The following is an 11,393-nucleotide window of genomic DNA, read 5'->3' on the forward strand; positions in this document are numbered from 1 at the left end:
AAGGTGTTATTTATATACTAATATTCTACCTCTAGGGCCTAATTGCTAGTATTAGGTTAGTATCATTCTGTGACGTAAGATCTAGGCGCGCGGCTCCTGATTTCTCAAAATTTAATTACTAAATACTCCGTACAAATGCATCCGCCCCCACGTGCGCGCTTTCTTCGGTGACGCTTAAGCCGCACTGTACAGACTGTCATTGTCATCTTCTAAATCAAATATTCATTTAGAGGAGACATTCAACACCCGAAGGGGCATTGCATTATTATCATCACTAATTTCTCTGTGCATCTTCTAACATCAGGTGTCGTTGCTGACTCCCCAGATGTTTACTTGCCCTTGGTGTCGGAGCTGCGCCTATGAGCTGTCGACGCAGCTAAATTGTTGAAAGAATCCCGACTTCAATGCATTCAGAAGCCGATAGGCCTTGAAAACCTCAAAGCTTAAGTTCTAGAGCATCAGAGAAAGCTATCTCAATCGAACGACCACCGCCGCAATTCCTTCCACACTTCTAATCGGCTCCATTTACTCGAGATGCTACCTCAACGGCGCATCAAGCTTTTGGCTATTGCTGCTCTAGCGCTAGTTATCATGGTCATTTACTATTCGGTAACATAGTGCCCCGATTCCTAGCTCATCATCGTGACTAACGAAGCGCACACCCATTGTTTAGAGCGATGCACGGGGGGTACAGAACCAAAAGTTCTACCGGTCGACTGTCGCCGCGATAGAAGCACACACGCAGACGAAGGAACCTGGGGTAGCTGCAGGCAGCTCTCCGGACGAGCAACGGTTAAGCGAAAACCCTACTTATGGAGACGCAGCAAAGCCCGCAGACGACCAGATGGCGCCAGCGATCCCAAGAAACGGTGATGAAGAGACGGAGGAGATATCGATTGCCGGGCGGACAAAAATGACCGTCCCTAAAGACCGCAACAATCCAGAAAGGCAAGTGCAGGGATCGGGTACCGATGAGCGTGTGGAAGCGAAGACAGAGCTCAATAGTATATTAAAACGATCGCCGAGTAAGTAGTTGCAATTCTTACCATTTCCCGGTATACGTGTCGCTCGGTTGCTGAGATTTGTGCCCGCTGCGCAGTTATTATCTTTTCCAAGTCCTATTGCCCCCATAGCGCCCGGGCCAAGTCTATCCTCTTAGACAAATACTCAATTGTCCCAGCACCTTACGTGGTAGAGCTTGACCAACATTCATTGGGCCAACCGCTGCAAGCTCTCTTGGCAGAGAATACTGGCCGCCGCACCGTGCCTAATATTCTAGTTAGTGGAAGAAGCATTGGTGGTGGGGATGATGTGGTCGCTCTCGATGAGAAGGACGAGTTGGCGTCAACATTTAAGAAGTTGGGAGGACAGTGGGTCCATGAGGTCAGTCGTAATGAGGCAGGACACTAAGACTGACGCTACGTACTCAATAACGGTTTGATAAAACAACTACAATGCTTATGATTATGAATAATATATAATACACATACACATATATGTATGTATATATATACACTTTACATCTAGGGTTTGACGCTCTTTGACCAAGGGAATGTGTTGGGCGAGGCATTGCGTGTTGCGTCCACGAGGGTAGGCGAGAGGTTATTATCACATGGGTAATCATAATCATATAAAGAACTCGGCCAAACCAGGATGAGTATATCTCGCTGTCTGATGATAGGATCACGTATGTTAGTTGTTGATAGTATGGTAGTATACTCCGTAGGTCGTGCTTGGATATACACATGATATGACGTGATATACTTAAGAGAACTATGATTTGATGGGGATAAATTGCGCAGGAGAGAAATGACGGCCCTTCAAACGTAAATATCATAATATATGCTGTTGTCGGTTCATGTATCTGTATATCTATATATACACAATAATCGGTCAATACCATTTTAAATAGGAAATGCCAGGTTCGGGCCTTGGGTAGGTGAATGGAGAGGTCATAGAACTAGTACTGTATATTACCAAAGTCCGGAACAACCCTAGGCAGAATACGCTAAGCCTGAACGAGTCTTAAGCGACGCACAACCCGTGATTTTCACTCCACCAAAGAAAGCGACCGATTGCCTTTGAGGAATTTCGATCCTTTCGAACGACCGACCGCACGACGACATCGACAATTCTCCCTCGGACATTCCACAGCCCACGCAGTCAAGATGCGGTACATTCACTCCGAGGAACGGCTGCCCATCCCCGAGAATGGTGAGCATTGGATCGCCCCTGAATATTGTTTTGTTTCGGTTTTTGGAGAACTATGAGAGGCACACATCGCGCAATGAGAGGCCTGGGCCAGGATACACCAGCGCCGACAGGGTATATACGAGAGGAGGAAATATCTACTCGATCGCTGTCGCGGGAAATTACGACTGGTCTTGTTCATCGCTTTTGAAATGCTTAAGAGACTGACTCGAATTTTGTCGTTTAGTGAAGATTCACATTCGCTCCCGGGTTGTGACCGTTGAGGGCCCTCGAGGTATGCAAAAACCCCATAAGTTGAAGGAGATCTCCTATACCAAGAAGTCGCTCCACAAAGATGGTCGGCGTCATGGAGAACAACCATGAGCGGTCTGATTGGTTTCTCGGCTCGATTCGGTCACTAACGGGACTTCTTCGAATCTTTCAGGCAAGCTTGTTAAGGACCTCTCCCACATCGCTGTCACTTTCGGCCGCCCCGAGAAGGATGTTATCTCTATCGAGCTGCACCACGGTGCCCGCAAGGGTGTCGCTACCCTGCGTACCGTCCGTACCATCATCAACAACCTGATCATTGGTGTCACCAAGGGCTTCAAGTACAAGATGCGCTACGTCTACGCTCACTTTCCCATCAACGTCAACATTGAGAAGAACGCTGAGACTGGCCTCTACGACGTTGAGATCAGGTACGCCAAATCTATCCTCCACATGAACTCAATGCCTGCTTTTTGGGACTGGGAAGGGATTAGAGTTCACTGAGTCACTTGTTCTACGTATCGTGGAAGAATGAATTCTTACTGATGGGTTGTGCTTTTAAACAGAAACTTCTTGGGTGAGAAGTACGTTCGTCGTATCACTGCCCAGCCCGGTGTTGAGATCATCACTTCCCCCAACGTCAAGGATGAGCTTCAGCTCTCTGGCAACTCCCTTGAGAATGTCTCCCAGAGTGCTGCCGACATCCAGCAGATCTGCAGAGTCCGCAACAAGGATATCCGAAAGGTAGGGTTCCATTTGGAGATTGATGATGATGGCGAAACGGTTGCTGACCATTCACCCCTAGTTCCTTGACGGTCTGTACGTGTCTGAGCGGGGTAACATTGTTGAGGAATAGATGATGACGGGGCTTGTCCGCCTTGATGGGTAGTTAAGGATGCCAGGAGAATCTAATTTTCGCCTATTTGCATAGGGAAGCAAAGCGGAATTAAAGCAAAAATTTATGGACCATGGAATTCAAATGCCCCCTTTACGTGTCCACGGGTATGGCTTTTCTCGGCTTGGGGAAGAGGCGTGTAGAAAAACGACAAAAAGATGATGGGCCTCTTAGGAGCAATCCAATTTCCTTTTTTCTCTCTTCAACCGTTCCCATTGTGGCTTGGAAGGAAATGTTCTGAGGATCCCAAGGTAGACCCGGGGCCTTTGGTGTATATGTTGTAGTATCAAAATAGTCATGTGAGTCGGATTCCCCAATGGGGAGAAAACAAAGAAATGCGGAGATGTAATTCCTCTCTCACCCACTACCTACCTACCTACCTACCTACCGACACCTACACCTACTCTTATCTTGACACATATCGCCGCGACACTTTCCCCTTCGCCATTAATCGTCGGTGTTGATTGAGACCTTGTGTCTTCCCGGATGACATACGCCCCCTCCCTCCGGTTAGCGAGCATGTGAAAAAGAAAAGGCCGCCCACTCAAGTACTCCCCTGAACATGTGTCACCCCTTCCCATGAAAACTCCCCCAGGTTGCTCGTGGTAGGAATGGAGTCTTGGGTGGCTATTTGCGGGTTATTCGCCGCAGTTGTGAACATGATATTGGACGTCGCGCAATTTTGGAAAGAAGTGCGTTCGAGCCACATTCTCTAGCTGGGCCTATGCGAGGAGGCTAATGTAGTATATATAACTTGCGACGATTTAGAGGTTATTGTCATGGTGGAGATCGAAATCGCCCCTCAGCAGACTGCGATACCGTCTAGCTAACGCTCAAACGTACGAAGAATGGGAGGAAGCTGCCTTCGAGTTGGATGAGCTTCTGAGTATGGATCTGTGGTGAGCTTATTATCCTCGACCTTCTTATCATTGGATGCAGTGTAGCAGACCCTCACCGAAGACAGGCGCCAAAACCCAACAAGCCGTCATTATGATTATCGACTCATTCTGGGCCGACTGGAGGCCTTGATGAGTGCTCGAGAGGACGAAGATATCCTGACGTTGGTCAACCTCCTTCGGTCCGGACTCGTCCGCAATCTAGGCAACATCACCTCTCCCAGACTGTCGCTCCACGCTTATGCTGGTACAAAGCTCCTCATAGACGATTATATCACCCAGGTTGCACTTTCCATCCAGCATGTGACAGCTCTGCATACGGCCACTGTTTCTGAAGGTAGATTTGACTCCCAAGCTAAATTGGAGCTACTACACGACACCCGGCAGGCCTTTGGCAGAACAACGCTCCTTCTGCAAGGCGGGTCCATCTTTGGGCTATGTCATTTGGGCGTGGTGAAAGCCTTACACTTACAGGGTCTCTTGCCCAGGATCATTACAGGGACCGCCACTGGGGCACTCATCGCAGCCCTCGTTGGTGTTCACACAGAAGATGAATTGCTGACTTTCCTTAATGGTGATGGCATTGATTTAACCGCCTTTGATCGCCAACGGAAAATAAGACTTGATGCCGGAAACAATCCGTGGTTGCCATACACTACGGGTGACAGTTGGTTGTGGACTTTGCTTCGACGAGTTCAACGGTACATTCGGAAAGGCTATTTTCTTGATGCCGAGGTCTTGGAAGAATGTGTGCGAGCAAATCTTGGTGACTTGACATTTGAAGAAGCGTACGCACGGTCGAAACGCATCCTCAATATTACGGTGGCGACGTCGGATAAGGGCAGTACTCCTAATCTGCTCAATTACCTGACCGCGCCGAATGTGGTATGTGCATGATAGCTCATATGTTGCCTTTCAGAGCCGTCAGTGCTGACGAACATTCTAGTTGATCTGGTCAGCAGCAGTAGCCTCAAACGCATCGTCAAACTCGCTCTATCAGCCTGTTACAATCTACTGTAAAGATGAAACCGGCTCTATTGTTCCGTGGGGTCTTTCGCGACATGGTTCCTCCCAGTCGGGGCGCCGCACGGAGTACACAGATGCTGAATCACCGCTAACCCGAATTGCTGAGCTGTTTAATGTGAATCACTTCATTGTGTCGCAAGCCCGACCATACCTCATCCCCTTTCTCCGGTCCGACGTGAATCTTTTGGATCGCCGTCCGACGGGGCAGTGGAGTATCACCCGGTCACTGATGCGCTTGGTCGCTACCGAGATCCGCCACCGACTGAGACAGCTCGATTATGTTGGTCTTCTGCCACAAGCGCTCGCACGACTTCTCATCGAGGAGACGATACCTGGCCCCAATCTCACACTGGTTCCCGATCTCTCCTTGAAGGACTTTACCAAATTATTCCAGAACCCAGACAAGGAGTCTTTGGCTCAATGGATCCTAAGGGGCGAGAGAGGGACGTGGCCTGCGATCAGTGCCTTGAAGGTCCGTTGCGTTATTGAAATCGAGTTAGATAAGGGCTACCAGGTTGTTCGGCGACGACGACCAGCCGAGAACCCCTCTTCCTCTGTTCAACATACTATGGGTCAGCGGCCCATGCCAAATGAAGGGATCCCGAGGAAGTGGAGAGGATATAGCATCGATCATGACAGAGATATGACGGGTTTATTAGGGAATCTCGATCATCAGCAGGACGACCTCAACTCGTGAAAATTCCTGTATTCAGTTTCCTACTTGCTTACGTATGTTATGATGGAGATTGGACTACATAGTTGATTGACCATGTATGCGCTTTTCTAGCTATGGGGTAAAATCGAGAATGATTATCTCATTTCTTCACCCTATGTAGGGGTGGTTAGTTGTGTTAGCTGCAAGTAAAGCTTGTTGAATTTAGAAAGCAGAATTTTCAGAAGTTCATTTCGTCGAAAGAGCTTTTCTACTTGCTGCGCCCTTTTCCATTACTAGCTATTACGTTGACAAACATGCCGTGGAGATATCCCCTTCGATGGGAGCCGCAAAACTCCTTACCCTACCGGGTCTCTATTGCTCAACGGCTCTCAGCTCTGCTATGAAATTATTAATGCCAGGATACACATCCAAGTTGTCAGTGTTATATCAATGCATACCGGTGAGAACATATGACATTTCACCAGCATATACCAGAAACCTATCAGGACACATATATACGATGAATACCCTACGTACAATCTGTTTGAGTAGTCTTGCATATGCAGTTTGACCCCCAATATCTCGGCATGCGGTGATGGTATATATAATTCCTTCCTCCCTCGGCTTCTGTTCAAGTGTGCGACGTACTGACCGAGACGGCGATCCAGGAAGTCAACTAGATCTCTTCATGGGTTTGATGTCCTTATGAGAAGGAAGGCTGGGGGGGTCATAAGGCATGGAGGTAGCACAGCCGTAAACCAAAACAGAGCCATGTAGATACTGAACCTAGCGACAAGGATTGCCAGTGGTATAATGAGAAACACGAATAAAGCTTCAATTCCAACAGTATTCGGTCACAAGATACGTCCGTTTTAAAGTTCAACAACCAAGAATAGCGTCACTTTCCTTGACACAAAAGATATATCACGATATACAAGATTGTCAGATGTATACAAGAAGCAGAAGAAAATCAATCAGCAGGTGAACATTGCGATCACCCTATTAAGGGTCGCTGTATATGAGTAGATAAACTCATTATCATCGCAACAAAAGCGTATCGTCTACGGACGTGTGGATTTTGATTGGCACCGGTGTCTCACGTACCGAAGGACCCTCAAAACCCTCTTAACTAAGAGGCTCATAAAAGCAGGGAACTCCAACTCAGGACCTGGTGATTAATTGACAGCAGTCTGCGGGCGAGCAGATTGGGGACGCGACTCAGCGCGGTGAAATCCTGAGCGTACGGAATGACTTTGAGAAGTTGGGCGCGCATTGTCTTTGGTTGCATCATATACTAATGGAGGAACTAAGGTATATCCCGTCAATAACAGCCATATTGTGGTGCACTGGATTGGAGAAAACACTTACTGCTGAATCCATATCCTTCGGTGATTCCTTCCCGGTTTTGTGGGTCGATTTCTACGCGAATGGCTACATCCAGACCGCCGTACATGCCGCTATTGTTGCTGAAGCCATCCGCCGCAGAGTGGCTTGCACCAGCATTGGTCTCCCCCTTATGGAGGGGAGAGTGGCCGTCTCTAGGCAATGGTGTCACCGTACTATCGTTCTGTTGTGTTGGGTAACCCTCATTGGCGAATGGGGTATCAACTTCTGTGATGCACGCATAGTTGCGTGACGGCATTGTAACCTTGTTCCAGGAAGCGCTCTTCTCCTGACCTCCTGGCTGCTGATCAAACAGGTCCATCAAAGTCTCATCAGTATTTGGGTCGAGATGGTGGAGCTTATTTCTTCGGGCTAAAAGATTCGCAACTGCCTTCGGAGGTGGCTTGTTTGTGATTGCGCTGCTAATGACATTGACCATATATCGAGGGTCGTTGACACTCTGAAGGCCGAGATTAGGGTTCGAATAAAAACGTCCAATAGCCGCCAAGTGCACATCTCCACCTAGGATTGAAACACGAACGGAATGGACCTTGGCAAATTCTTGAAGACGTTGAATAAATAACCTGCGCTCGCGCTTGTGCTGACGAGCTGTGTAGTGGTCATCTAGATCATCAAGCAGGTCTACCTGACCGTCAAATTGGTTGAACAAGCCGCCTGCAAACCCAAACCGCTTGTTGAGCAAGCGAATTGGCGCAATAATTGGGGAGCTGAGAATATTCTCCAGCCATGCAAGGCGTGGATAAGCAATGGGGACACCCAAAAGCACAATCAGATGCTTGATGTCACCATTGGCCGCGGTCAATTCGTTTTCAAGTCGAGAAAAGATGAGATCGTACGTATCAGGGTAATTCACCTGATGACGGGTGCGTTCCGTGCGTGCGTCGATACCGATGAAGGCGACTCGCTTACCGAGACGCATGTACAAGTTCCTACTCTTCTCCTCTACATAGGGGCCTGGTCGCTTTCCAACTATCCAGCTATCGTCCTCGGCCTGATCTTCCAAGACAAAGGTGTTCTCCAACTGTCGAGGATCCGCTCCTGCCGTTCCATTGACTGCATGCATGGTCTGCGGGGCATCCGTCGTGTAGGTCGATCTGGGCGGTGCGACGTGATGCTGAAACAAGCAGTAGTATTTGAAGGCAACGCCTCCAATGCCACGAAAGACAGAACAACGCATGAAGTGATCGGTGTAGGAACCGAAGCCATCGATTATATCGTGATCGTCCCAGATATTGATCTGAGGTATGCGTCCATTTGCCGCCTTGAATGGCTCAGTAGAATACCATCGTACATAATTTTCATAATAGTACTCATCACATCTAGCTCGCAAGTTATTATCAAAATTGTGCGCACGTCTCTTGTGGGGATTTGAGATAGAGGTCCATTCTTTCAATGGGCCGTCGACGCGGATTCCATCATTGTAGAGCTGGTCACCACCACCAATCATCGCATGAAAAGGTTTTTGCTTATGCACGCGCAAGACATCGTTCCACAGGTTTGGACCGATCCAGGCATCCATATCCGTCCCAACAGAGAAGCCATTGCAGGAATGAAACATGAGACGCATGGATTGGTTTATAGACGGGACCACGAAATCCCAAGGCGATCTTACTCCCTGTCCCTCCGCATATTGGAAACCCGGAATGCTGTACTCCCAGCACGCTTCATATGACTCGAGAGGTAGTGAGATTGAAAATCGCCAAAATGCTTTCGATGGATCTTCGAAAAGGCGGAGACCGTCGATCATAATGCTTTGACTATTGGGTAGATTCCCATTGACTGAAGCATTGCTTTCGACAGGTCCAGCCTGGCGCAAAACGAGCTGTGGCTGCTTTTGACCAGGTTTTGTCACAATCAAAACACTTCCACGCCAGATCGAGGAGGACGGGTTGACATCCATATTCTTGAAATTGATTAAGGGCCCGCAGATTACATCTATTTGTGCATTCGAATCGCGTGATTGGCCATTGAAGGCTGCACCTTCCGCAAATCGACCACCGAGCAAAGTCAGCAACATGATCCGCTTTTTGAGCCAACCGGATGTTCATAGAATGCTTACCCAGCTGAGTTTGTTCGGCCATTGCAGTACGATTCCTCAAGGCCGCAAATTGCTCGCGATAGATACGACAATGAACAATGGAAACAAGAAAAGAAGATAAGAAGAAATTACTAGATGCGTTGTCGCGGGTAGAGAGTAACCGGTTGGACTGAAACCGCCAGGGGACGGGTATCAAGACAAAGATGGAGAAACAAGACACAAGGAGAGGAAAAACCAAGAAGGGATCACCACGTCCTTGAATTCCAAGCGATCCAGAAGAGATCACAGTAATCGGCTCACCGTATACAAGCGAGAGGAAAAGAAGGGTGCCTGATTATAGGTCGGTTAAGAACAGGGGAATTGAGTAGTGAGAATGATGGAGAAGGCAGCAATAACTTGGCGCAATTAGCAATTAGAAAAGTAGAAGGTCAAAAAGCGCGCGCGCGCACACAGACAGAGGGAGATAGAGAGAGAGAGAGAGAGAAAAGAAAAAAAAAAAAAAAAGAAAGATCTGAAAAGAAAAATGAAACCAAATGAGGGGGAGACTAGGAAGAGAGAGGCAGCTAAAGGAGCGAGGTGGAATTCAGATGGACCGCAATGTATGTCGCCCAGCGCGATTCCGCGGTAGGGCTGAAGGGCTGAGCGGGAAAAAAGTGAATGGAGGGAAAAGGAAGAGTTGCGAATGATAAAAAAAAGTAGTTTGACGAGTCAGAACACTGCAGTGTACCAAACTCCCAAGATATGAAATAGTTCCTTGGCAGGGAGTCCCCCGCCCCCTGTCATGCTCATTCGTTTGATGGAGGATGGAAATGACGATGAGGAACCAAAATGGGCCAATCGTCACGAGGTGAGCCACAATCCAGCCCAGCCACCAAGATCCACATTGACGGCTGACACCGATTGGCGAGGGAGAATTGTGGCTGTGGATCCCCTGCACTCCACTTCAAATTAACTAGAGGTATTAGTATCAATTGTTACCAGGTACCGTATGGACTAGTATTAGTGCTTGTGTGGCTGTGTGTCAGAGTCTGCTTGATTATCAGATGATCGATACTTAGGTGCATCCTTTCATGTCCTTCCAAAGCCCTTCTCCCTGTTCTCCCCAGCCCCAATCAAACAGCAAGCTTCTGAGAGGCCAATAATCCTGATCGGTATGGAAGAAGAGCGCCAGGGTCTCAAGATGCAGAAGCTACCAAGAGATCAAGCTCCAGTCCAGTTCCTATCCCAACATTATCCATACAATGAATTGCAATCACAAACATGGGATAAAGAAAATGTGCTCATAATATGTGAATAAGATGAAGGCGATTGACACGGCTAATTCTAAACTCTGAAATAATTGCAAGGAGCATGCATAGAATTCTCCCTTTCTTTCTTTCTTTCTTTCTTTCTTTCTTTCTTTCTTTCTTTCTTTCTTTCTTTCTTTCTTTCTTTCCTTCTTTTATCTTTTTCTTCTTTTTATCCTTTTTTTTGTTTTTTTTTTTTTCTTGATTCTTTCGAAGAGATAGCACGCACAAACTAGAGAATCGTCCGACGCCGTTGATCTGCAAGATATGAGACATGGACAAAAGTTTCAATGGGTAAACTTCAAACTACCAAACTCCAGGTTCAGGGAAATAGGTAATGAACAAAAAAGAAACAAAAAAGGAAGGAGAAGGAGAAAAGGGACCGAACAAGGATAGCAAGATCAAAACAACTAACATAGCCCCTCAAAGCTGAAAATCCAGAGACATTGAGATCCAACCAGTAACCTGCTCATGGAATCATTGTGGAGCATGACTTAGTCGAGTACCAAGCTGGAATGGAGACGATAATGGTTCACCAGCGCTTTTGGCTCCAACATTGAGTGTACTTCTACTTTCCAACTGTCATTCTCATGACCCAATTTTGGAGTGACCGAGTCATTTACGGTCTTTTGTTGGACATCCGTTGCGAGTATAGTCCGCAACTCTTCAAAATGAGCACGATTTTCGGGGCAATCCAATTCCGGTCGGGTATCGATTAGGTCAAAAATCTGCT

General features: G+C 47.5%; 5 protein-coding genes across 5 annotated transcripts; 3 read left to right on the forward strand and 2 right to left on the reverse strand.

Annotated features, from left to right (window-relative positions):
- The first annotated feature begins 38 nt into the window (after positions 1-38).
- F9C07_2279825 (glutaredoxin domain protein) lies at positions 39-2,012 on the forward strand. The gene is made up of 3 exons (XM_071510396.1): positions 39-609; positions 674-1,025; positions 1,100-2,012. Exons 1-3 carry the CDS (start codon positions 535-537, stop codon positions 1,408-1,410), a joined length of 738 nt encoding a protein of 245 aa, XP_071365929.1. The 5' UTR covers positions 39-534; the 3' UTR covers positions 1,411-2,012.
- F9C07_1121041 (uncharacterized protein) lies at positions 1,231-2,113 on the reverse strand. Its single transcript, XM_071507570.1, has one exon. It carries the CDS (start codon positions 1,901-1,903, stop codon positions 1,427-1,429), a length of 477 nt encoding a protein of 158 aa, XP_071365930.1. The 5' UTR covers positions 1,904-2,113; the 3' UTR covers positions 1,231-1,426.
- A 55-nt stretch (positions 2,114-2,168) lies between these two features.
- F9C07_1615 (uncharacterized protein) lies at positions 2,169-3,316 on the forward strand (the record flags this gene model as incomplete). Its single annotated transcript, XM_071508257.1, has 5 exons — positions 2,169-2,214; positions 2,438-2,485; positions 2,636-2,891; positions 3,027-3,204; positions 3,266-3,316. 5 exons carry the CDS (start codon positions 2,169-2,171, stop codon positions 3,314-3,316), a joined length of 579 nt encoding a protein of 192 aa, XP_071365931.1.
- A 650-nt stretch (positions 3,317-3,966) lies between these two features.
- Positions 3,967-5,974, forward strand: F9C07_1616 (putative esterase of the alpha-beta hydrolase superfamily; the record flags this gene model as incomplete). The annotated part of the gene is made up of 4 exons (XM_041288093.2): positions 3,967-4,047; positions 4,124-4,254; positions 4,320-5,136; positions 5,198-5,974. The coding sequence occupies 4 exons, from the start codon at positions 3,967-3,969 to the stop codon at positions 5,972-5,974; spliced, it is 1,806 nt and encodes a 601-aa protein (XP_041140402.2).
- An 831-nt stretch (positions 5,975-6,805) lies between these two features.
- Positions 6,806-10,035, reverse strand: F9C07_1120971 (uncharacterized protein). Its single transcript, XM_041288103.2, has 3 exons — positions 9,396-10,035; positions 7,301-9,310; positions 6,806-7,238 (listed from the first exon to the last, which is right to left on the reverse strand). Exons 1-3 carry the CDS (start codon positions 9,415-9,417, stop codon positions 7,108-7,110), a joined length of 2,163 nt encoding a protein of 720 aa, XP_041140401.2. The 5' UTR covers positions 9,418-10,035; the 3' UTR covers positions 6,806-7,107.
- Between the last annotated feature and the right edge of the window lie 1,358 nt (positions 10,036-11,393).

This window comes from Aspergillus flavus, chromosome 1 (genome assembly GCF_009017415.1).
Source record: "Aspergillus flavus chromosome 1, complete sequence".
Taxonomy (NCBI): Eukaryota; Fungi; Ascomycota; class Eurotiomycetes; order Eurotiales; family Aspergillaceae; genus Aspergillus; species Aspergillus flavus.